This window comes from Hyaena hyaena, unplaced genomic scaffold (assembly GCF_003009895.1).
Source record: "Hyaena hyaena isolate Hyena2069 unplaced genomic scaffold, ASM300989v1 scaffold_9, whole genome shotgun sequence".
In the NCBI taxonomy this organism is placed as follows: domain Eukaryota; kingdom Metazoa; phylum Chordata; class Mammalia; order Carnivora; family Hyaenidae; genus Hyaena; species Hyaena hyaena.
Window position 1 is genome coordinate 5,373,968 of NW_024080641.1, and position 26,538 is coordinate 5,400,505.

At 41.4% G+C, this 26,538-nt stretch overlaps 1 protein-coding gene across 6 annotated transcripts in view; it reads right to left on the reverse strand.

Moving 5' to 3' along the window:
* Positions 1–2,159: 2,159 nt before the first annotated feature.
* Positions 2,160–26,538, reverse strand: part of LOC120243185 (zinc finger protein 227-like) — a 41,097-nt gene continuing 16,718 nt past the window's right edge. The window contains exons 1-7 of one of the 6 annotated variants that reach the window (XM_039249235.1): positions 13,379–13,411; positions 12,699–12,875; positions 10,384–10,455; positions 9,867–9,937; positions 8,376–8,502; positions 7,254–7,376; positions 2,160–4,738 (exon numbers count right to left, since the gene is read on the reverse strand). In XM_039249235.1, the coding sequence (XP_039105166.1) occupies positions 2,604–4,738; positions 7,254–7,376; positions 8,376–8,502; positions 9,867–9,881 (2,400 nt within the window). In that variant the 5' untranslated portion in view covers positions 9,882–9,937; positions 10,384–10,455; positions 12,699–12,875; positions 13,379–13,411 and the 3' untranslated portion in view covers positions 2,160–2,603. Of the gene's footprint in view, positions 4,739–7,253; positions 7,377–8,375; positions 8,503–9,866; positions 9,938–10,383; positions 10,456–12,196; positions 12,221–12,590; positions 12,679–12,698; positions 12,961–13,378; positions 13,442–26,538 lie in introns of those variants that run through there. The other 5 variants (XM_039249260.1, XM_039249241.1, XM_039249251.1 and 2 more) reach the window with 5 other exon arrangements.

Below are 26,538 nucleotides of genomic sequence, written 5' to 3' on the forward strand. Positions count from 1 at the left end.
CAGGCCTTAATTTCTAAATACCATTCCCCACTGTGAATAACCAGGGGTCCTAAAGAAATAACAGATTCCATGGCTGGGTGGGGGAGTACAAGGCAAGTATGGGACACTGTATTGTGCCAGAGTAAGGATGTGCTCAAATTTATGAAGAGAAAATAAGCAGGGGCACCTGGGTGGGTCAGTTAAGTGTCTCACTCTTGATTTTGTCTCAGGTCATGATCTCACAGTTCGTGGGATCAAGCCCTGCATCGGGCTCTATGCTGACAGTGCAGAAGCTACTTGGGATTCTCTCTCTCTCTCTCTCTCTCTCTCCCTCTCCCCCACCCCTGTCTGTCCCCTCTTCACTCTCAAACGAAATAAACTTAAAAAAAAATGAGCAAACAGTATAGATATTTGCTAACATATGTTGAGGGAATGATAATGTTGAAAAACCACTCTTTTGCAACCATCAGTAACAGTTCATTTAGGCCACATTTAACAATGGATGCTAAAACTAGTGAAGGAAAATTTGCTGAAAAACAAGTTATTTACAGAACCAGAATATACCTCCCCACAAAATACTAATTACAAAGGTAAAAATGGTAACTTTGCAGTGTAAAAACCCAGCTTACACCTACCCTAGTCAAGTTAACCAAGTTAACATAACCTACAATAGGACTAACACATCATGTTTCCTTATGTGATACACCAAGGACACGTCACTTACAGAATCCTTATTTAAAAAAAAAAAGAAAGAAAAGAAAAGCATAATTTAAATCCAATAGTGAGAAAACCTCATACTAATCCAAATTGTGAAACACTCAAAAATATCAAGGTCATTAAACAATGAGTTAGTGATCCAGATTAAAGGAGCCTAAATGCAATGTATAATCCTTGACTGGATTCTAGACCAGAAAGAACACGATAAATACATTATCAGGACAATTGATAAGATTTGAATAAGGTCTCTAAGTTAAATAGTGTTATGTATCAATATTAAATTTTCCTGATTACTATACTTGTAGCAGTGTTAAGTAGATTAGTTATCCTTGTTCTTAGCAGATATACACTTATGTATTTAGATGCAAGGGGCAGGGCACCTGGGTGGCTTAGTGGGTTGAGCGTCCAACTTCGGCTCAGGTCATGATCTCATGGTTCGTGGGTCATGATCTCATGGTTCGTGGGTTCGAGACCCACATCAGGCTCTGTGCTGACAGCTAGCTCAGAGCCTGGAGCCTGTTTTGGATTCTGTGTCTCCCTCTCTCCCTGACCCTCCCCTGCTCACGCTCTCTCTCTCTCTCTCTCAGAAATAAAACATAAAAAAAATTTTTGATGCAAGGGGCAAGAGGTCTGTAACATACTCATGGTTAAAAATTCTATGTGCATAGGGGAGCCTGGGTGGCTCAGTCAGGTGAACAGTTAAGAGTCCAACTTCAACTCAGGTCATGATCTCATGGTTCATGAGTTCGAGCCCTACATCGGGCTCTGTGCTGATGACTCAGGGCCTGGAGCTTGCTTCCGATTTTGTCTCCCTCTCTCTCTCTGCCCCTTCCTTGCTCTTTCAAAAATAAACATTAAAAATTAAAAAAAAATTCTGTGTGTACATACAAATATCAATATGTGTGCATATATACACATTCACATACAAGGAATGATTCAAACATGTTAACTCCTGAATCTGAGTAAAGGGAATATAAAAGATATTACATAACTTACATTTTTGGGAAAGTTTTAGATTACTTCAAAATAAGAAGTTTAAGAAATGCAAAAGTACATATGAAGCAAAATATCATCATTTAGTGAAAACTAGAACTAAATACCTATTCATCTATACTTTTTCTAATGAGATCACACAAAAATCCCAATCCTTTTTTTCAGGTTAATATATTCTGGACATCTTCCAATACCCATAACTATAATTTTACCTTTTCTCATCTGATGCTTGCATAGTGTTCTACTAGGTTAATAAATCATAAAATACTCTGGCTACCCAAGTGATTGTTTGCTATTATAAACAATGATGCAATGACCAGTCTTTTCTATACATCTGCAGCAAATACAAATTTACTTCTGAAGATCAAAGATTCATCCCAGGGGATGAATTAAATTTTAATTAATTAAAATTCCTTAACTTAAATCCAATATACCATATGAAATAAAGCAATCATAGTATGAGTTCTTGGTTACAGGAAATTTTGGTCAGTAATTTTATTCACTTTTCACAGCTTTACAGCTTTAGAAAAATAATGGTCACTGTAAATAAGTATAAAATATAAGTTAAAGAAAAGGGAAAATAATCCAGAAGCCTTCCTGACACCCCCCGCCCCCCTCCGGCCAAAACTAGCTAGTATACGGCAAATATCATTTTCACACATTATCTTTGGGCATGTATTTACTTTTAAAGACTAGAGCAATTGGATCTTGCCAAGAGGGTTACAAGCTATTCCTCCCATGAATATTAGTTCCATTCCTGTTACTATGGTTCCACATCATCATTTTACTGGATGTTAGAAAGATTCCATCTGAAGAAATCCCTTCTCACTCTCCATACTTGATAGTTTATCACCAGCAAGGACTCTCCAAATATGTGATGACATACATTCTGACAGAAGCCACTAACATATTCCTCACTTTGAACGATTCTTGCCAGTGTGGACTTTCTGATGATATGTAAGACGTGAACGGTGACTGAAGTCCTTACCGCATACGTCACATTTGTATGGTTTCTCGCCAGTGTGTACTCTCAGATGGGCTTGAAGACGTGAACTCTGACTGAAGCTCTTCCCACACTCTTCACATTTAAATAGTTTCTCCCTAATGTGAACACTCAGATGGACTCTAAGATTTGAGGGGAGACTGAAGGCCTTACCACATTCTTCACATCTATGGGGTTTCTCTCCTGTGTGGACCCTCTGATGATGGCGAAGGTTCAAGCTCCTTCCAAAGCCTTTCCCACACTCCTCACATTTGTAAGGTTTTTCTCCAGTGTGGCCTCGCTGGTGGTATATAAACTGTGAACTGTATCTAAAACCCTTTCCACAGACATCACATTTGTATGGCTTCTCTCCAGTGTGGACTCTCTGATGGGACTGAAGACCAGAAGACTGACTGAAGCCCTTACCACATACACCACATTTGTATGGTTTCTCTCCAGTGTGGACTCTCTGATGTACCCGAAAGTCTATGGCCTGACTGAAGCTTTTATCACACTCCTTGCATTTATAAGGTTTCTCTCCAGAGTGGACTCGCTGATGAGCATGAAGATTTGATCGCCAACTGAAGCCCTTCCCACACTCCTCACATTTATATGGTTTTTCTCCAGTGTGAATTACTTGGTGCAGTTTAAGGTTTGAACTGTAACTGAAGTCCTTCCCACACACATCACATTTATATGGCTTCTCTCCAGTGTGGACTCTCTGATGGGTTTGAAGCTTTGATGACTGACTGAAGCCTTTCCCACATGTTTCACATTTGAATCGTTTTTCCCCAGTGTGGACGTTCTGATGGACTTGAAGATTAGAAGCCTGACTGAAGCCCTTACCACACTCTTTACACTTGTAGGGTTTCTCTCCTGTGTGAACTCGGAAATGGATATGAAGATCTGTATTACGGGTAAAGCCCTTCCCACACGCCTCACATTTGTATGGTTTCTCTCCGGTGTGGACTCTCCGATGGCATATTAACGGTGAATTATGACTAAAGCCCTTACCACAGACGTCACATTTGTAAGGTTTCTCCCCAGTGTGGACCCTCTGATGTATGTGATAGTGGGCAGCCTGAGTGAAGCCCTTACCACACTCCTCACATTTGTAGGGTTTCTCACCTCTGTGGACCCTCTGATGAACACGAAGATTAACACTCCAACCGAAGCCCTTACCACACTCTTCACATTTGTACGGTTTTTCTTCAGTGTGTACTCTCTGATGGCATTGGAAATTTGAACTTTGGCTAAAACATTTGCCACACTCCTCACATTTATAAGGTTTCTCTCCTGTGTGAGTCCTGTAATGAATGATAAGGCCTGTGCTGCTACTGAATCCCTTGCCACAACTGTCACATCTATAGGACTTCTCCCCTGTGTGGTTAGGCTGATGAGGATGAAAAGAACTGTTACTGAAGCAATCACCAGACTCATGATATTTATTGTGTTTCTTTCTTGGGCGAATTCTCTGAAGAGCCTGCAGGTGTGGGCACAGACTAGAGCATTTCTCTCCTGTGTGAACGTTCTGCAGTGGAAGCAGTGGGCTATAACTGAAGCCCTTTCCACACTCACGACACGGAAGGAGTTCCCCTCCTGGGGGTACGTGCTGATTGAAACCATCGCAAATGCTTTTGCTACATTCATTGTATTTGTAGGGTTTCTGCTCTGTGTCAGTGCTAATACGATCACTAAGTGGTGATTTCTTCATGAAGGCTCCACATATACTCAGGTTATTTTTCACGTTAACTTGCTGACCTCTACTCTGCTTCTGTGACTCACACAATACGTAGGTATGCCCACAAGAATCCCAAGTTCTCAAAACTGACAAATCTTGATTTGCAGTGTAACTGGAGCTATTTCCTTTATGATTCATTACATTATTCTCATTTTCAGAAACCTTAACAGAATCGCCATGGAGTAACTGGGAACGCTTCCTCTGAAGACACCTGGTTAAATCACTTGCAACCTGCTTCCAGATTTGCCAGCAGGATAGTTCTTCATGTGAAAGGTATTTTAATGCAGCTTTTTGAAGAGTCTCCATATCATTTTGATTCTTGCTGCCTATAAGAAAAAGCAAAATTCAGAGATAAGAACAAGCGGACGCTTAGGTACAGGAACATCAGGATTTCACATACAGGCCTCAGTAAACCAGGGGGAGGGTCATGTCTATACAATATCATTTATCCTTTTACGTGTTTCCATGCAAGTGGAGGCAATAAATGGGGTCAACAGACTCTTGGTCACTAAGTGTAAATGTGACCGATTTTAAAACCATACATTTGACAGTTTAAAATGAGCTTTAAGTTTGAAATCAAATGACTCCAAGACAACAGTAACATCAATTAACAGCTTACTCACCTTTGCCTCAGTAGGCTTATGATAAGAGGCATTCTCCCTAGTAAGATTATGCCTACAAAAAATGCCTACAAAAGCATATAGGCATTAAATAGTATTTTAGGTCCTGGCAGAAATCACAGGTAGTTAAGGACACCACTGTACGAAATGCTTGTTAAAAAACAAAAAAAGAAACAAAGAAAGAAATGCATGTTTCAGTTCTAAACACACACCTATTATATTTATACTAGGTCAAGATGTAAAATATTTGATTGAAGGTCATGGCTAAAAATGTATGCAAGCCACTGGCTTAAAATGTTTGAGCAGGGCTGGGTAGCAAGTCCTTAATTAATTTGCTTAAGTGGAAAGTTACAGTCTAATAACATAAGCTGAAGAAGTCTCAACAGGTATGTATGCATTTCTAGATATGCTAGGTGAAGATGTCCATGCCCTAATCCCTGGAACCTGTATGTTCATGTCTGTGGCAAAAGGGCTTTACATCTGAGTAAATTAAGGATCTGGAGATGGGGAAGTTATCTTGGATTATGTGGCTGTGTCCAAAGGAGTCACAAGGGTCCTTATCCGAGGGAGGTGGGAGGGAACCCTCCCGGGCCTCACCCTATGCATCTCTCTGCCTTTTGCTGGTTCTGATTTGTATTCTTTTGGGGGCGCCTGGCTGGCTCCGTCAGTTGAGCACATGACTCAATCTTGGGGTGTGAATTCAAGCCACGTGTTGGGTGTAGAGATTACCAAAAACAAAAATCTTTAAAAAAAAAAAAAAAAAGGCCGAACCTTGTTCCTGAGGTTGAGTCTGCATGTTAAAACTAGACCCAGTGAAGTGAAGCAAGTATCCAACGTCCTGAACACATCAACCATGAAGTGACATAGGAAGGGAAAAGGACAAAAGAAGGGGCACATCCAGCAATCACTCACAGAATTCATCACCTAATTTATCACGTCTGCAGACAAGCTGCTATTTCATTTTCAGGCAGAGGGAGAGCCTATGAATTTACTCGATCTACAAATATCTAATTTTTAACTTCTAAATGGGTAGAACTGAGAAACATGCAAATTAAAGAGAAAGGACCCAAAGGGAGAAAAAGTAAAGGAGATCGAAAAGTGAGATGAAAGGCAAAGGAGCAAAGGAGAGAGAGAGGGCAGGAGAAAGAAGAGCGGTGAAAAGCTGGGTGGGAAAGTCATCGGCCTGCCTGGGGACATGGACGAGGCATTCTTCCCACCCGGGAAAGGCTGGTATCAAAAGACTGGTATCGTAGCTCCCTTCTACAAGAACAGTAATTATGGAAATAACTTATTCATTTAACAAGCATGGATGGGATCACCTTCTATGCAGAAGGCCTACTTGAGGCTTTGAGTAGACACGGCAAATAAAACTGCCCAAACTCCTACATCCTGGAGAGATAGATGACATACAAGTAAATAAAACTGCATTACTAGGTCAGGAAGTGATCAGTGGTTAGACACAAAATAAGGCAGGGAGAGGGGATGGAGAATGGAGAGCATGACACTTTATTTATTTATTTTTTTTTTATTTATTTATAGGAGAGAGAGAAAGAGAGACAGCGTGAGCAGGGGAGGGTCAGAGAGAGAGGGAGTCACAGACTGAAACAGGCTCCAGGCTCTGAGCTGGCAGACAGCACAGAACCCGAAGCGGGGCTCGAACCCACGAACCGCGAGATCATGACCTAAGCGAAAGTCGGACGCTTAACCGACTAAGCCACCCAGGCGCCCCGAGAGCATGACACTTTAAAGAGCAGACACAGAAGGCCTAGCTAATGTAGGTGAAATGCAAACAAAGACCTGAGTAAGGGAGTGGCTGCAGACTCTCCGCCCAGGCAGAGGAGAGCCAGTCAAAGGCCCTGAAACAGCAGACAACCCTCCGAGGGGGCCAGGACGCCAGGGATGATGGAATCCAGGGTGAGAGCAAAGCTGACCACAGAGGAACCTGGTGAGGGATCCAGATCAGGCAGGGTCTTGCAGGCCACTGTGAGGACTCAGAGTGAAATGGGAAGTCTCTGGAGGGCTTTCAGCAGGAGAAGGGCATGACCCCACTTGCTCTCTAAAGAATCACTCTGATACCGTGTTGAGAACAGATGATAGGAATGCAGGGGAGGAGGCAGGGAGACCAGTGTGGAGGCTGCTTTCCCAGTCCAGGCAAGAGGTGACCGTACTCAGACAAGAGTGGTAAAATCACGGACGTGGTAAGAACCAGAGTAGCTGGTACCTGAAGGAACAGCCGTATGGTTCTCACGGGAATATCCATTTCTTTGGGTTTCTCTTTCCATCATCCAAAGCTTTTCTTCTGCCTCCAACTGGGATACCATATCTGGCTTGAAGGGAAGATGTCCTATGAAAAGGCAGATATATATTCTTAAGATGAACTCATTCCTAAAATGTATTTTTGTTCAAATTCTATAATCTTTGGAACCTCTAAAGTGACATTTTGAGAACTTTTTTGATCAGGAACCATAATAAATGAATTTAGGTCAGACCTAGTTCATGTCTAGATGGAGATAAAATTAGATTTAGCCAATGGCTGTTCTCATCCCATTTCCCACACTCTCACACCACTCACTGCAAATGGTCAGTTTTTGCTACAATGTGAACAGGTCTTGATAAGGAAATTTTGATAATCTCTATCTTTATTCTCATTTATTGGACTTCACTGGAAAATAAAATGCCAGTACAATGTACTAAATTAATTCCATGGCCCACCAATGGGTCACAGTCCTAATTTGAAAGACATGGTATTTGGGATGCCTGGGAGGCTCAGTTGGTTAAGTGGCCAACTTCAGCTCAGGTTAAGATCTTGTGGTTCGTGGGTTCAAGCCCTGCATCAGGCTCTGTGCTGACAGCTCAGAGCCTGGAACCTGCTTCAGATTCTGTAACTCCCTCTCTCTCTGCCTCTCCCCTGCTCACACTCTGTCTCTCAAAAATAAATAAAACGTTAATAAATAAATAAATAAGAAAAAGCATTTGAAAAACATAGAAGCCACTTTATATTTCCAATTTATAGTTAATTTTTCATTTTTTTAGTGTTTATTTATTTTTGAGACAAAAAGACAGAGTACAAGAGGGAAGGAGAAGAGAAGGGAGACACAGAATCTGATGCAGGCTCCAGGCCCTGAGCATCAGCACAGAGCCCAGTGGAAGGGGAGGGGTAAGAGCGGGTCATGTAGCCCTGGACAGAAAGACCAGAAAAACCTATTCCTGTAGTCCCAGGGATTAGAAAAACTTGTGCTTTCGAGGTGAGGGAACCGTTTTAAAAGGTCCAAAGCCTTGAACAACTGAGGACACATGCTCTCAAGGGGGGTGAGGTTCAGTGTCACAGTGCGTCTGTTCTCACCCACTGAAACCAGATTCTTGAAGTTCTCCACCATCACATCTCGGTACAGCTTCCTCTGAGCAGAGTCCAGCAGCCCCAGCTCCTCTATAGTGAAGACCACGGCCACGTCCTTGAACGTCACTACCTCCTACAACATCAAGCACACACAACCTCAATCCCATAATCCCCAGTGGAAAAAAGCCAGAACTGAGAAGGATAAAGAGGAGTGCCAAAAAACTTGTTGCTGATTTGGAGGGAACCCAAGCAGATTTCAGTCCCACAGTCGTCCCCCGTTTACTGTCCCCTGCCAACCGCCCCACAAAGCGTCAATTCTGTCACTGTTTTTAATGTCCGCAGTGTTAACAGGCCTTCGGCAGCCCTCCAAGACAGGCACATAGCTTTCTGCGTTCAACGCACATGCTGTATCCACCCGCGGGAGTCACAGCTGGTGAAGGCACAGACTGAGTTCAAATTTCAAAGATTTAATTACAGGACCTTGGGGAAATTCCATAACTTCCCACTATCTCAATTTTCTCTTTTCTTTAATGATGTCTAAACTACAAGGTGTTTGAAAACATTAGATGAGTTAAGTATGTGTAAACCACAGAGAATGGTGCCTGACACATATCAAAGTGCTCAATAAATCTGAACAATTATTATCGTTATACTTTCTCATTCCTTTTTTTTTTTTTAACTTTTTTTTTTTTTTTTTTTTGAGACACAGAGAGAGACAGACCATGAATGGGGAGGAGCAGAGAGAGAGGAAAACACAGAACCTGAAGCAGGCTCCAGGCTCTGTGCTGATGCCTGATGCAAGGCTCGAACCCACGGACCATGAGATCATGACCTGAACAAAAGTCGGATGCTTAACCGACTGAGCCACCCAGGCGCCCCTCTCATTCCATGGTGACCAGAAAGTATAAAATTCCTTAGAATTTATGATTTATCTTTAATCAATACAAATCATGTGTAATTAATTCCAGACTTTTATTTTGAGAGAGAGGGAGAGCACGCACACTCAAGTTGGAGGAGGGGCAGAGAGAAAGAATCTTAAGCAGGCTCCACACCCAACACGGAGCCCAACACAGAGCTCAATCTCAAAACCATGAAATCATGACCCACGCTGAAATCAACAGTTAGTCGCCCAACAGACTAGGCCACCCGGATGTCCCATAATTACAGATTGTTACTTTTAATATATCGTTTTTTTTAAATTTCTTTCTGAGAAAGAGAGAGAGAGAGAAAGCGTGAGCAGGGGAGGGTCAGAGAGAGAGGGAGACACAGAATCCGAAGCAGGCTCCAGGCTCTGAGCTAGCTGTCAGCACAGAGCCCGATGCAGGGCTCGAACCCACGAACTGTGAGATCATGACCTGAGCCAAAGTCAGACACTTAACCGACTGAGCCACCCAGGGGCCCCTCCTTCAACCTTTTCAAGGAAGAGGAAAAAAGATGTGCCTGATCTTTGAAAAGGAAAAACACGTCTTAGGAGACAGAAAAGAATGCCTTATTTACCTGAAACTTGGTCATTTTCTCTTGCTCCTTCTTTTCCTTCTCGGAAAGGTCAGAGTCTTGAGAAGGCGTAACTGGGAAAGGACAAAGAAGCCATGAGATGCAGGCCAGGGCTGCAGTGAGCCCGTGGGGGTCTTTGCAGAAATTATACGAGAGTTCCCCTACTTCCGGGCAGAGGCAGCCACACACAACGTGGTAAGCAGAGCATGGAGTAGATTGCAAATACGAGTATGTTTGTGAGCCAGAGGCCACTGGACAGTGAACAGCCTGCACAACCAAATGCAGTATCTCTACTGCAAGAATTTTCCACCCTGGGGACAGGAGGAAATGAAGGGCATTGTTAACAACATGTAGGCTTAAAAAAATTTAAAAGTGGGCTCTGAAGTCAGGGGCCAAGGTTTAAATCCTAGAAATGATACTTACCATCTATGTAATGTCAGGGATGTTAATAAAAAACTCTTGTGTCTCACTCTGGTCAACTGCACACGAGGGCAGGATAAGAACTGCAAAGCATACTCACCTCATGAGGTTTTCCCCGAATTAACTGAGTAGATGGAAAGTTCAAAGAGCCAGGAATCCTTTTTTCTTGCACCTGCAAAACAGGAGATGATACTTTGCATTATAAACCAGATTTGCAGAGGCCTTTTCCAAAAGCAACAAAAAAAGACTGGACAAGTATCTGGACTTCTTAGTGCTCTCCTAGGAAACTCACCTTTCTTCTCTGAAAATCCTAATTCTGACTTAAAATTTTTTCTTACTTAATAATTTGTTGCCCAGGGATGCCTGGATGGCTCGGTTGGTTAGACGTCTGGCTGTTAGTTTCAGCTCAGGTCATAATTTCAAAGAGTGGGATGAAGCCCCGTATCAGGCTCTGCGCTGATTAAGGTGGAGCCTGCTTGAATTCGCTGTCTTCCCTCTCTCTCTCTGCCTGTGTCCCACTCACTCTCTCTCAAAAAATAAGTAGGAGGGGCGCCTGGGTGGCTTAGTCGGTTAAGCATCCGACTTTCGCTTGGGTCATGATCTCACGGTTCGTGGGTTCGAGCCCCGCGTCGGGCTCTGTGCTGACTGCCAGCTCAGAGCCTGGAGCCTGTTTCAGTCTGTGACTCCCTCTCTCTCTGACCCTCCTCTGCTCACGCTGTCTCTCTCTCTCTCTCCTAGAAATAAATAAAATAAAATAAATATTAAAAAAAAAATAAGTAGGGGCGCCTGGGTGGCTCAGTGGATTAAGCGTCTGACTCCGGCTCAGGTCATGATCTCATGTTTCATGTTCAAGCCTGGCATCGGGCTCTATGCTGACAGCTCAGAGCCTGAAGCCTGCTTCTGATTCTGTGTCTCCCTCTCTCTCTGCTCCTCCCCTTCTCATGCTCTGTCTCTCCTCCAAAAATAAATAAATAAAATAAACATTTGAAAATAATAAAAATTTGTTGCCCAGCTAGTAACATTTCATCCAAACTGGTATAGTGTTCTAAAAGGCATCATTTGGAGTCAGTTTACCTCAGGAAGTCAAAAAAGGCTTATTGGTAAGAGTCTTTTAATCCTATGTACATGGAGATTAAAAAAGATACAAAATAAAAATCAAGAAACACGGAAGACAGATTGAGAGTCTCCCAACATTTGTCCAAGAGAAAAAGGGAATGGAAGAAATGGCAGAGAGGTATTACTTCAAAAGATAACTGTGAGTTCATACTTAGAAATTCTGAACAGTATAAACAAAAATACTCTCTTAAACAAATCATACTGAATGCAAAGAACTAAAAACTGTAAGTAAAGATGAACTAAAAACCACAACAAAAATCCTTAAAGCTCCCAGAAAGAAAATATAGTTTATCTAAAAGAAATGACGATTAACAGAATCAGGGAAACAGAATGGAGAGCTAAACAACTGAACACTATCTCCAAAAGGAAGAAAATAACTGTCAACCTTTAATTCTATGTTCAAGGGAATGACTACTGACACAAGGGAGGAAAAAAAAACAATTCAGCTTAACAAAGTCGAAGAACATTTACAACTAAAAGAGCCCTGAAGAAGCAGTGGCAAAACAAATAAAACAAACACTTGTAATTATGTTAGTAATGTCTTTGTTATTTAAAACAAACGGGCGCCTGGGTGGGCTCAGGTCATGATCTCACCATTCTTGAGTTCGAGCCCCAGGTCCGGGTCTGTGCTGACAGCTCAGAGCCTGGATCCTGTTTCGGATTCTGTCTCTCTCTCTCTGTCCCTCCCCCACTCACGCTCTCTCTCAAAAACAAATGTTTAAAATAAAACAAACAGCCCAAGAAAGATCTGACTAATTTGGAGGGTGGTTATAACAAAATGTAGACTCATAACCTACCCTTATTTTTAAAAAGGTGGTGGTGTGGGGCGCCTGTGTGGCCCAGTCGAGCGTCGGATTTCCGCTCAGGTCATGGTCTCACGTTTGTGGGTTGGAGCCCCGCATCAGGCTTTGCGCTGACACTGCAGAGCCTGCTTGGGATTCTCTTCTCTCCCTCCCTCTCTCTGCCCCTCCCCTGCTTTCTCTCTCTAAGAAGAGGAAGAAGAAGAAGAAGAAAAGAAAAATTAGTGTCTGAGGCAGATAACCGTTTTTTATTCCAAAGCAGCTGGCAGCAAATAAAAGGAAATAAGAAAAAGAGAACAAAAGGAAGAAATGTTAAAACGCGGTGAACTGCAAAATGAAAAACACATATTTAAAATATATGTGCGCGTGGTAACAAATTTCACACTCACACCTGTTAACGAGATTACACCTCCGCAGGCTGATGCGACAAAGACTTGAACGTTTTCCAAGTGCTAATTTACTGACCGAAGGAAACCTGATGAACTGAAAGGGAAGGTACCTTCGCTAGGACGCAGCCGGGGCTATGCGGTGCGGAGCCACCACGTCCGTCCTTCCGCCCCGTTCCGACCCCGGCGACGGGGAGGAGAAGGACGCGGTGGGACAGCACGGCGGGGTCTGTCTCCGGGTTGCACTGCGGCAGACATCCCCGGGCGCCAGCGCGGGGTGTCGGGGCTTCCTGGAAGAGACGGACAGAGCTGGGGAAGAGCTCGGTGTCCGGGAGGGTGACAGCAGGGCCGCGCTGTCGATGCCCCTAGAGCCCCGAGCTCCCTCTCTTCACTGGGGCTTCCCGGCAAAGGGGCGCTGGCGACCGAACTACTCTAGCAAGGGCGAGAGCCAACCCGTCACCCCGTGCCGCCACCGTGCTGAGCCCCGGACACGTACTGTCTCGTTCAGTTGGAATCACAACCCTACCCGGTAGTTACTCTCGCTCGCTCGCTCCTGTACAGAGGAGGGAAGAGGAGCGCGGAGAACTCGCCAGGTATTGTACCGATAGAAGTAGCAGCGCCGCTTGGTAAGTGGGGGAGGAGAACTGAGGGAATCCACACTTCCGCCCTCCGTCTCTCGGCCTCCGCCAGCGACCGCGACTCCGCCATCCTAAAAACGCCGCCTCGATAGCGACTGGTCTCACGCTCAGGCCGAAAAGGCTCGGAGGGGTGGGTGGGAGCAAGGCTGACTCACCTCCCGGCAGGAAAGATGGTGGCGGCCTCGCTTTTCCGGGGCGGAAATGCCTCTACCTACACGGCGCCCCAGAACTACACTTCCCAGAAGCCCCGAGGGGAACAAGCGCCGCAGTGAAACCCCCGCCTTGTTACCCGAAAGAGTGAAGGACTACATTTCCCAGAACCTCCAAGAGGAGGAAGAGCAATCCCCGCCCCTCTGAGGCCGCTCCCTTCCCTCCCAGGATATCTCCCAATCGGTAGTTCGAGGACTACAACTATCAGAAAACGCTTTGGGGCTTCCCATTTGGCCGACCTAAAGCAGTTCTCTGACGCCAGTGAAAGTGAGTTTCCCCCACTGACAAAGAAACAAAACGTAATTAGCAAATATTTAAGAGTCATTCTTAAAGACAGGTTGTAAGATGATCACGTGATCCTTTACTAATGAAACTGTACCCACTGCTACGAGACAAAGAGATAACATGATAACACTATATTTTGCAGTTTCAGACACTTCTTAGATATAAAAAAGAATGAAAGACCAAAAAACAAAGTGCAACGGAGGCAAAATATATTGTAGATTTCAACTTTTGTGAATAGCACAAATAATTCAGAACTTGGCTACTGAGGACAGCCAGACTTACTCAGAGTAAAAAGACAAGCTTCGGCATATTTGTATGATCAATTTCCCAACCGGGGCGTTTGTAAACATTCCTCAGAGAGATTTCTGAATTTAAAGGATGAATACAGTATTGTTAATTCGATTTTTATGCAATGATCAATATAAAAACGTATTTGCTCATATATATGATAGAACAGATGTTTCAAAGAAATGAGGGTAGGAAACAGGAATACCTAAGAATATCTACAAATCCACTACAATATGTTTTCATTTCTTATTTACTGAACGTGTTAGGCAGGAAATTAGGCAGGAGCGACAGAAGGATAACCTTAAATGTCCTGATGGCGATTCCCAAACCAAGGACGGGCCAGGGACCACCCCCACTCCATCCCTCTAGCAGTAGGTTTGCAGTTACAACATCCCAGCAGAGGAAGAGTTAAGTTTGTTTCACTCGCTGCACTTGTGCAGAAAGCATCCTCTTGTCCTTATTTAGCTTAGATCTCTAGAAATAATGAATAGAAGTAATGTTGCAGCTTTCTATCCCCTGCAAGTATTTCAAATACATCTTGGGAAAGGACATGAGTAGCTAATTATTATATAATCCAGGCCTGTCACTCAAATGTTAAGACCCAAGAACCCTTCCAAAAGAAGGTAAGTCAGACTCCAAATAAAGAAACCAAATTCATAATTACTCCTCTCCAAAGCTCAATGTTTCTATATCCCCTAGCTTTCTTATGTGGCTACCTTTTAAATATAAACGTCCGAGGAAATAATCTAGTGTCCCATCACCGTGGGAGTTTAATCAAGGTTTCTTCTCAGCTAGCAGGGGAGATAAGATACATTTCATTATTCCCTCGGATAAAGTCAATTAAGAAAATTCCTAAGAAAATTTAGCATAAATTTATCAATGAATTTGCAGCAAATGGTGTAATCAAGCCCTCTTAGAGGAAGACAAGATATCGTTAGTCCTGAGAATGCATGTACTTAGTAGTTAAAAACATAACGGTGTTAAAAACTTGTAACTGCTTGACTGTATAAATAAGGTGAAGCTTCTCTTTTTGTAATCTCTTCTCACAAATTACCTACAATACAGTACTACGAATATGAGTATTCAGCAATAAGACAGCTTACTTTTCTACATTGTGGAGAGAGGACTTCGTGTTAGCAGGATGTTTTCTTTCCAACTACCTCTGCTTTAAAATAAATAAATAAATAAAAGGCTAATAGCATTACCTAGCTAGTAAGGCTGTTGAGGTCATTTCATAAATTAATTCGTTAAAAGAATAAGGGACCACTACGAATGACACTACTGGAGAGATGAGCATAACGAGACCAAGAGACATTAAGTAACTCGCATAACGTTCTGCTAGGAAGTGGCGGAGCTGACTGGCAGGGTGAGGAAAGCCGGCTGGAGCGCCGGGAGACCTGCAGACCAGGCGACACGGAGACCCGGGCCGTCCCGATCCGGGAAAGACAGAGGCGCTCCAGACAGGCGGTTTGGCAGAGAGGAAAGCAGATCTCTTCCAACTCCATCCTCCGCTGCCGGCCGCTGCTCCCCGCCCAGCCTCGGGCAGTTCGAGGGTTGGAGAGCTCCCTGGGACGGAAGATTGACTCCTCTACTTGACATGAGGGCGGGGAGCAACCTCGCCCTCCTACCCGGAAAGCGTCTCCTTCGAACTAGAGGGAACTCGTGGACCACTTCCCAGAATTCCCTCGTCAGGGCTTCTGGAAGCGGAAGTACTCCAGCGTAAATGTACCCCAGACTACATCTCCCAGAATGCCCAAGATAAACGACGCCCTCAGCTCCGCCCCCTGAAGCGGAAATACTTCCGGGTACCCTGAGTTTATGGGTATTAACTGCCTTAAGCCAGAGTGAATCTTGGCGAAATTGTACCATTCTAGACTGCAAGTGGCTTCCTGGGTGGCTCCTACAGATTCTGTTGTTGAAAGCTGATCACTTAAGTCGCGTTCCAGGGGCTCAGAAGGAGGGCGAGGTACGGAAGTGAGGAATCCCAAGGAGCTGCCCTGTAGGAGTAAAAATAAGAGGGAAATGGATTGTCCTTGGTAGGGAACAAACTTCAAGTCACTTCACTAATTGAAATTTGGTTAGAGTGAAATGTTTTCGTTACTGTCTTCAAGCACTTGGCAAGAACAAATGAAAATCTTTTTTGGAGAAAGAGAGCATCATCCTAGGCTTCAAATTATTTATGTAATATTGAAATATATTAATAGTGGGCAAAATAGTCCTTGAAGATAAAAGCATTATGAGGTATAGAAAGAAACACTTCATAAGTTTCAAATTATCAAGAATAACAGCTTCACATGATCAAAAGCAAACTTTAAAAAGCAAAATTGACAGAATTGTAAGGAGAAAAACATTCACAAATAGAATGGGAAGTTTTAATACATATTTAGGAAGAAACGCAGAGTCTTGAGAGCATTTACTAAAACAGAAGCTGAAAATTAAAATGGAAACATCCATCTCAGGAATTTACTAAACAGAAAACAAAAACCACGGTAAGCAGAGGGAAGGAAATTATGAAAATAAGAAATGAATGAAATAGAAAACAAAATAGACTGAAGCTTTTGTGAAGAGCCAAAAGACGATTCAATGAATAAAATAATATTGACAAAGTCCAGTAAGAGTGACAAAGAAAAAAGACATAAATGACATAATTACCAATTTCAGTGATAAAAATGGAAACATCAATAAAGATAATAAGAAAAAATTTTGTGGAACATCACAATGATACATTTGAAAATACATGTGAAATGGTTATAAAACTCCTAGAAAAATCCAGCTTAAAACTAAAATCAACTTCTACTCCTGAAACCAATATTATACTATATGTTAACTAACTTGAATTTTTTTAGTTGTAGAACGACACCTAAAATAAACTTACACAACTACACATAATACTTAGTGACAGAACGTTGAAAATTTTATCTCTGAGAGCAGAAAACAGAAGAGAGTGCTAAATACCACCCCTTTCATCAAATTGTACTGGACCATGTATCCAGCAATCTGTCAACCTTATTCATCAGTTCCTATAACTTAGTTGTAAATTTAGATTTCCTAAATACATAATTGTATCATTGGTAAATAATGACAATTTTGTTTCTTCTTTTTCAATCTTTCCATTTCTTATCTATTTTTCTTTCATTTGTACACTGTAAACAACTCTTGTTCCTGTAAGTCTATTCACCTTTTTAAAAGGTTTTTGCTGGAATATTTTAAAGCAAATTGCAGAACCTTTTTTCAGAACAATCAAATTGAAATCCTGGACAAATATGATAAAATAATTTTGTATTTATGCCTTCTCCCCATGGAACACTTTCATTTGCTCCTCTGCCCCATAGGATATTATTTCATTTGAAGTACAGTTGACTCTTGAACAACACAGGTTTGAACTGCGCAGATAGACTTATACATGGAATCTTTTTCAATACAGTTCAGTGCTTTAAATGTATTTTCTCTTATGATTTTCTTTTAATTTTTTAAGTTTATTTTTGAGAGAGACAGAGACAGCATGAGTGGGGGAGGGGCAGAGAGAAGGGGACAAAATCCCGAGCATGCGCTGCTCTGCCAGCACAGATCCTGATGTGGGGCTCATGAAACTGCAGTGTCATGACCTGAGCCAAAACCAGGAGTCATACACTTAGATGACTGAGCCACCCAGACACCCCTCTCTTAAGATTTTCTTTTCTTCTTCTTTTTTCAAATGTTTAACTTTTTTTTTTTAAAGGAAAGAAGGACAGAGTATGAGCAGGGAAGGAGCAAAGAGAGAGGGAGACAGAATCCAAAGCAGGCTCCAGGCTCTGAGCTGTCAGCACAAAGCCTGATGCAGGGCTCGAAGTCATGATCTGTGAGATCATGACCTGAGCTGAAGTTGGACACTTAACCAACTGAGCCACCCAGGTGCCCCTCTTATGATTTTCCTAATAACATTTTCTTTTCTCTAGCTTACTTGAAGAATACAGTATATAATACATGCAACATTCTAAATACATGTAACAACATATTAATTGGTAATGGTTTGGTCAATAGTAGACTATGAAGTTTTGGGGGAGTCAAAAGTTATACACAGAAAAAAAAAGTTATACACAGATATTTGACTGGGTAGGTTAGTGTCCCTCACACCTGTGTTGTTCAAGGGTCAACTGTATTTCTTTCTGTGTATTTTCTTATGCGAAATATATGCGGTGTGGTTTTGTGTGCACATATTTTTAATTTATATAAGTGGTATTGATGAGGGAGGCAAAGGCAAGCTGAGAGTGAAGCACACAAAATAACACCCTGCAACTCTCCTCCCCCTCCCTTCTCCCCCCCCCCCCACCGTGGGATATGTGTGACATTCCTCAGGTACCGCTAGCTGCCTATGAACAAAGGAAAGGGAAAAACAAATTGTTAACGGATAGAGATCACAGTCATGCAGGACATGAGTCTCCATCAGTTTGCAACTGTCTTAATGATTTTCAAGAAAAAAGGAAATCTCCAGAAACCTATGGACTCAGTTTCCTGGAGCCCTAACATCACCCTCCCCTCCATAGTGATGTTGGTAACAAAGGCAAGAAGAAAATGTAGATAAAATTAAATTTCTTTATAACCTGCAGCCCATTGACAAATACATTCCTCCAAGAAACTCCCATCTTTCTTAATATTAATGCCTTACTAGAGGGAAAAATAACTGACTCAACTGTAGCAAGATCTCCAATGTCTTGTGAGTCGTCTTTAGCATGTGAAAGTCCTTTTGGGAACTTCCCCCTTGCCTTTATCTACCCCCACAAATCCCAAGTATATATATTCAATCACTCCTCACAACCTCAGTGCAGCTTTTTCTACCCACTGATCATGTCCCCATTATTTAATAAAATCATCTTTTTGCACTAAAGACATCTCAAGAATTCTTTCTTTGTTATCAGCTCTGGACCCCATCATCACTCCAAAACCACATCAGTACTGTGTTATAAAACTTCATTGATTTTTTTACTTTCCTCATGCAGTATTATATCTTTAAGATTCATCCATGTTTTTAGCATACATCTAATCTATTTTATAGAACTCACCCACATCTTATCTATTTACTCTTCCATGACAGATACCCAGTTTTCCATTGGCAATAATGATGTGATATGTCTCCATACTCCTATACAAATGTATGGGAATTTATTCAGGACATATATGTAAGGAGTGCATTTGTTGGTTCACAACGTATTCATATACTTATATTTATAAATAATAACTAGTTTAATCTTTGTTATTTTTGAGAGAGAGAGAATGTGTGTGGGGGAGAGGGACAGAGGAAGAGGAAGAGAGAGAGAGAGAGGGGATCTTAAACAGGCTCCATGTCCAGCACAGAGCCCAACATCGGGCTCCAAGCAGGGCTCAATCCAACCACCTTGGGATCATGACCTGGGCTGAAATTAAGACTTGGATGCTCAACCAACTAAGCCACCCAGGAGCCCTGATATTTTAACCTTTTGAGAAAGTACTGGACTGTTTTTCCAAAGCCTTTGCACTTTCCCAAACATCTCCACTTACAGTGTATGGCAGTTCTAATTTCTCCACTTCCAATCATTTTATTATCAAATCTTGTTTTGTTTTATTTTGTTTTGTTTTGGATACAGCCAATCTGGTGAATGTGAAGTACTATCTCATTATGGTTTTGATTTACGTTTTCTTAACAAGTAACGATGTTGACCATCTTTTCATGTGCTCACCGGGCATTTGTGTATCTTCTTTGGAAGAGTGGCTATCCTCAAATGCTTTAGCACATGGTGTAATTGGGCCATCTGTCTTTTTATTACTTATTGGGGCTATTTGTCTTTTATTACTGAATTGTAAAAGTTCTTTATATATTCATTCTAGTTATAACTTTGTTGTAAGAGATATAATTTCATATATGATATGAAAACAAATATTTTTGCCCATTCTGTGGACATCTTTTCACCTTCCTGATGGCATTTTTTGATACACAAAAGTTTCTAATTTTGATGAAGTCCAATATATCCATCTTTTATTGTGCTTGCGTGTCATATCAAGAAACCAGTACTTAATGCTATAAGTTTTATAATGTTTAGTTCTTATGTTTAGGTCATTGATCCATTTTGAGTTAGTTTTTGAAAACTCTGTGTGGTACGGGGTGCAACTTCATCTTCGACATATGTATACCCATTGTCTCAGTGCCGTTTGTTGAAGACACTGTTCTTTTGCCACTGAATTGTCTTGGCACCTTAACTGGATTTTTAAAATTCATTTATTGTATTCTACATTGAGTAAACATCCTTAATTATGAAGAAATCAACTTTAAAAGTTTGTCTTAATTTCTGTGATTTGAAACTCCCAAGTTTCAAATCTTCAAAATTAACTTTAGAATTTATCCTTTATATTTAGGGCCTTTAATCCTTTTGTAGTCTACCAATGCATATGTTATCGGGTGAGGAGCCTCTCTATTTTTCTGCATATACAAAAGAAATACTTAAAAACAAATAGTGGTATTTATGGGTAGAAAATTCCAAAATTTAAAGTATGCTAAACTAGTATAGTGATCTACAATATCAGTGCAAACCCAAGAGAAATACTAGCTTTATGGGGTACTTGGATGGCTCAGTCAGTTGAGCATCCAATCCTTGATATTTGCTCAGGTCATGATCCCAGGGTTGTAGGATTGAGCCCCATGTCAGGCTCTGCACTGAGCATGGAACCTGCTTAGATTCTCTCTTTCTCTTCCTCTGCCCCCCTCTTCCACTTGCACTTTCTCTCTCTCTCTCTCTCTCAAAAAAAAAGAAATACTAACTTTTTTTCTGGAAATTGATGCAGTAGTTATAAAAATTTTGTAAAGAAGCAAAGGGCTAAGAATAGTTAAGATAATGTGAAGACAACAAAATGGAAGACGGACTTTATCAGATACTAAATCTGAAAAAATGTGTGGTGTTTGCTTAAAGATAGCCAGATAAATAAGGGAGAAGAATAGAGCCCAGATGAAAGCAGACACTCTCATTTGATTTGTGAAAAGGAGACACTGCAATAGAACGCTAGAGAAGTATTTTTATATATGTTTCTCCATCAATTGGATATCCATATGGGAAAAAGTATATTTACTTCTACTTCACAGAATCTACAAATATAACTTTCATAAGGACTGGAGATCTAATTTTGAGAAGCAAAATAATGAAGCTTTTAAGAATAAAACCTAAGACAGAGTGTTTCTTACCTTAGAATAGGGCAATAACATTTTTTTTTTTTTAATTTTTAAAATTACATCTTTGTAGGGGCGCCTGAGTGGCTCAGTAGGTTGAGCGATCAACTTCAGCTCAGGTCATGATCTCATGGTTTGTGGGTTCGAGGCCCGTGTCGGGCTCTGTGCTGACAACCAGCTCAGAGCCTGGAGCCTGCTTCAGATTCTATATCTCCCCCCCGCCCCGGCCCTCCCCTGCTTACGGTGTCTCTCTCCCTCTCTCAGAAATAAATAAAAAAACATTAAAAAAAGAATAAAAAAATAAAATAAAATTACATCTTTGTAAACATGTGAAATCCTGACTGGTGGCTTTACTTATTATTTGTTGCCTTGTAGGGTTTTTTTTTAATTTTTTAAAAAATTTATTTCTGAGAGAGAGAGAGAGAGACAGCATGAGCAGGGGAGGGTCAGAGAGAGAGGGAGATACAGAATCCAAAACAGGCTCCAGGCTCTGAGCTAGCTGTGAGCACAGAGCCCTATGGGGGGACTCAAACCACGAACCCTAAGATCATGACCTGAGCCGAAGTCAGACACTTAACCGACTGAACCACCCAGGCGCCCCTAAAATTCTTAAACAAGACCAAAAAGGCACCCATTGCTAAAATTAATTAAGTAATTAATTACTTGTACTATTTTAAAATTAAGAACTTCTCTTCACCAAGGCACCATTAAGATAGTGAAAAGGTGATCCCCAAATTGGGAGAATTTGTAAGTCATGTATCTGACAAAAGACTTAGGTACAGAATTTATAAAGAATATTCACATCCTTAAATCAATAAGGAAAAGTAAGGCAAACAAATAGTAAAAATATAAAAGCAAACAGGAGTTTCAGAAAAGAGAATATCAAAATAACCAATAGTCATATGAAAAGACATTCAATTTCATTAGTTATTAAAGAAACACAAGTTAAACTAAACTATTTTAAAATTCTACTGCATTCCAACCAGAAAGGCTATAATTAAAAGAATTAATAAAAGAAAGGTTGACAAAGATGCAAATACCTGTATCCTACAGATAGGAAGGTAATCTGATACAACCACTTTGGAGTAAGGTTTTTCAGTAACTAGTAAAGGCGAGTAGCTTTAGTATTACTACAAAAGTAACTGCTAAAATTACCCTATAACCTTTTGGTTAGATATATTCCCAAGAGAAATAGATCCATATATTCAGTAATGTACATGTCCTTTTATGCTCATACCAGAATCACTTTTAATAGCCAAGGACAGGAAACTGCATAATGCCCATCTAACATCAAAAGTGGCAGCCAGATTTGACCCATGGATTATAGTTGACCATCTTTGGAAATAAACTATGAATGAAGATTGGGAAGTTGGTGTAGCCCTGAGCTGGAGCCATAAAATTGTACTGATGGCCCTACCAGACGACACTCAGCTTCTTTGGATGTTTACTAATAGGTATGGGGGTGGGGTGGGGTGGAAGCATATTAGTGTAATGGCTGCAAATCAGATGCCAGCAGATAATTGACATGCTCCAGCAACAAAACCTCAACTGATGCTATAGTGATGTCAAGTCCTTATTAAATTTATAATAATCCCAGGTCATTCTCCCAAGACTCGCCTGTCTTCTTGCACAGGTCAAGTGAGTAAACTAGGGGCATCTGGATGGCTCAGTTGGTTGAGCATCTGACTTTAGCTCAGGTCATGACCTCATGATTCGTGGGTTCGAGCCCCATGTGGGGATCTGTACTGACAGCTCAGAGCCTGGAGCCTGCTTCAGATTCTGTGTGTGTGTGTGTGTCTCTCTCTCTGCCCCTCCCTGACTCACACTCTGTCTCAAAAGTAAACATTAAAATAAAAATTTTTAAAGAGAGGGGCGCCCGGGTGGCTTAGTCGGTTAAGCGTCTGACTTTCGCCTAGGTCATGATCTCGCGGTTCGTGGGTTCGGGCCCCGCGTCGGGCTCTGTGCTGACTGCCAGCTCAGAGCCTGGAGCCTGTTCAGTCTGTGACTCCCTCTCTCTCTGACCCTCCCCTGCTCACGCTCTCTCTCTCTCATAGAAATAAATAAAACATTAAAAAAATTTTTTTTAATTTTTAAAGAGTAAACTAGAGGTATATGATAGAAAACATAACTCCTATGACTTTCAAAAGACTGCTATGGCACTAATCTCTAGAATACCTTGAATAATATGGTATTGCTTTTTCTATTTTGGTGCAAAGTATCTGTGTATCAAAACATTTTGGTGATCCCTTTGGCTTTGCTGTCCATTATGACAAACACACTTTATCTTTGTCAACGAAGTGCCACCACTCGACGTGTGGTACACCAAGATCCCATCACACACACTGAATTCAGGAAGCCCATTTTGATGTCACAGTTCCTCTCATTCCTGCCCTGCAGAGAAGAGTCACTATAAATATAGCTCACCAAGACTGCCAATGCTCCCCTCACCAAAGAACTTCTTAAATCTTTGGCAAAGGCAGTGTTCTTTAAACGCTCGCGGGGCACATAGAGCGTTGGGCTGAGCAGGTCTTACATGACAAATCCACTTTAGCAATCTGACACTCCCATGTCTTCGTATACCTTCTATGGCAGTATTTAGCTGGGACAATTTTGTTCCCTGCCCTGGGACATTTGGAGGTGTCTTGAGACATTTTTGTTACAGCTGTTGTGGGGGGAGGGTGTGAGCTACTGGCATCTAGTGGGTAGAGGCCAGAGATGCTGATGAGCATGGTACAATGCACAGGACAGACCCTAACAATGAAGAGGTATCCAGTCCAAAATGTCAGTGTGTAAGAGAAACTACAACATATTTATGAAGTTCTGGTATTTTGACTTTAGTATATACAGGCTAACTTTAGGTTCAGATTTTACTGAACAAACTGTTGAAGCCATTCACAGATGCTCAGTCTGAAACTGATGTTCAGTGCACCCATTTCAACAAATCCACTCTAATCCAATATTCTATTACTTCCACCTGATTGAACACCCTTAAAACCCATGACCATATAGATTTCTCCGGTTTCTATGGATAGACGTTATATAGAAATATTTTGGCAGGTATAGTGTCTCCTGATGGTCATACTTCATACCTGGTTGCTCCCTCCACTCCCACTATTTTCCCCTCCCCTGCGGGGATTTAGGTATGATTAATAGGTCTTAAAAAAATTAGAGGTAGTAAAGACTTGAGGATCTAATCTCCTGCAAGGAACCCATCTTGGGGGAAATCATTAAAGGCTCTTCAAGCAAGAAGACTACATCAGAGCAGAGAAAAAGGCTTCCTCCTAATGGCAAAGGAGGCTCACCTAAGTTTAGATATCAAAGACCTCAGTTTTATTGGAATCTACCCACATATTTCTGCCTCAATTTTCCAGGATTGAGTCCTTACCTTTGATGTCATATGACATAAGAGAATATACAAGTTTGCGAATTGATGTGTTATCATTCAGCTGCTTACTGATTTGACTATAGGTCTCCTTTTTGTTTAAAAAAAAAAAAAAAAGGAAAAGAAAAAAGAAGCCAACTTTATACAACAAGCCCCTGGGGCACATAGGTGGCTCAGTCGCTTAAGCGTCTGACTTTGGCTCATGTCATGATCTCACAGTTTGTGAGTTCGGGCCCCACATTGGACTCTGCTTGACAGTTCAGAGCCTGGAGCCTGCTTCAGATTCTGTGTCTCCCTCTCTCTCTGCCCCTCCTCGACTCTCTCTCTCTAAAAATGAATAAACATTTAAAAAAAAAAAAGTCCCCAAAGTATTAATATGTAGCCAAGCTCAAATCGAAGACAGGAATATCCTCCCCAGAGGCCATGTGGGAGTTGAAACTGAGTGGTCTACAGAAGCCAATGGAACTGGATACACAGGTAAAGGTTTAATCTTTGGTGTAGATGGGAGTCAGGGTCAGAGGAGCCATGCACACTGGGAGAGTCTCATGGACTACCTGCTATTACAAAGGAAAGACTAATTCTTTCACTGATTGTGAAGAAACAGGTAGTTTCTATCTAGTGCTACTAGCATCTTTGGACCAACCCAAAGAACAAGATCAACCAGAAGGGCAGATACAAGAATCAAAAGGAAACCATTCTGGAATCCTGACTGCACCAGGTTAAAGTTCGGCTCCACTTGGGGTCTTCCCAGTTATGGGAGACAAATCTTTTTGGTTTAGCACAGGGATCAACAGGCATTTCCTGTAAAGGGCCAGAAAGTTAAGTATTTTAGGTTTGGTGGGCCAGTGTTTGTCACAACTACTAAATTCTGTCATTCCAATGAGAAAACAGCCATAGGTGATATACAAATGCATTGCTATGTTCCAATAAACCTTTAAAAAGCTTGCCAACCTTTGATTTAACCCACTAAACTACAAATTACCTTGAGATGATGACAGGCTATCCTGTTATCTATTAAACAAAACAAAACCTGCAAGGCCAGGATTTCTCATATCTAATGCACTTTGAGGCAGCATGGACTTTACGTAGCATGTGAAGGTGTGGTCCAAGAAATCACATTATATTCGTTATATATATCCTTTGCTGAGCAAAGCCCTTTAGCCAAATAAGCATTAAATAGCAGTTAAATGATTAAGTGGGAAATGATATTCAAACCTGCTCAACCGCTTGCTCCCATCATGCTAGATGTTCCCCTGTGAACATCTTTTCCTTAGGAAATCTTTAAGTTTTACCTCAAAACAGATGTACTTTCCTTCTCCATCTTCAAGATTTGCCCACTCCCAAGTTACTCCGTAAACAAGTTTTTCATCATCCCTCTTCTCCCACAGCTCAAGCTTCTCTTTCACTGTGTCTGGAAAGAACCAGCTACTGCCCTATCAGACCAAGCCTGTGCTCTGGGATTCCATTCACCCAGTAGGGAGGTCTGACAAGAACCAGGGGATGTACAAATCTCCACTGTTGGAATTACACTAGAATCTTCTAAGCCACATGGATTCCTGCCTAAGCTCCAAATATATTAATTACAATACACAGTTACGCTCACTAATGTATCTGTATCTTTGACGATAATTTTTTTTCCTCTTTATAACTAATTTCCAGAGTTCTATTCCTTAATTTTGGTCTCATATACCACATGATATGATTTTGTTGTAAGGGATATGTTCTTGGAAATTTTTAAAATTATATTTTACATAGCTTACTATGTTGCTATAAAATAACAGTATTTTACTATAAAACTGATGCTCAATGAAAAATCTGAATTAAATATGATAAAATATCTGGAAACCTTCCTTGCCACTATTTATATAGTGTAAATATCCCTTCATATGATTGGATGCATTATCAATACATTCATAAACACGCACTTGATTAAGGTTATCTGATGTCCCTAAACTACCTTAAACTGTTATTCTTCTGTC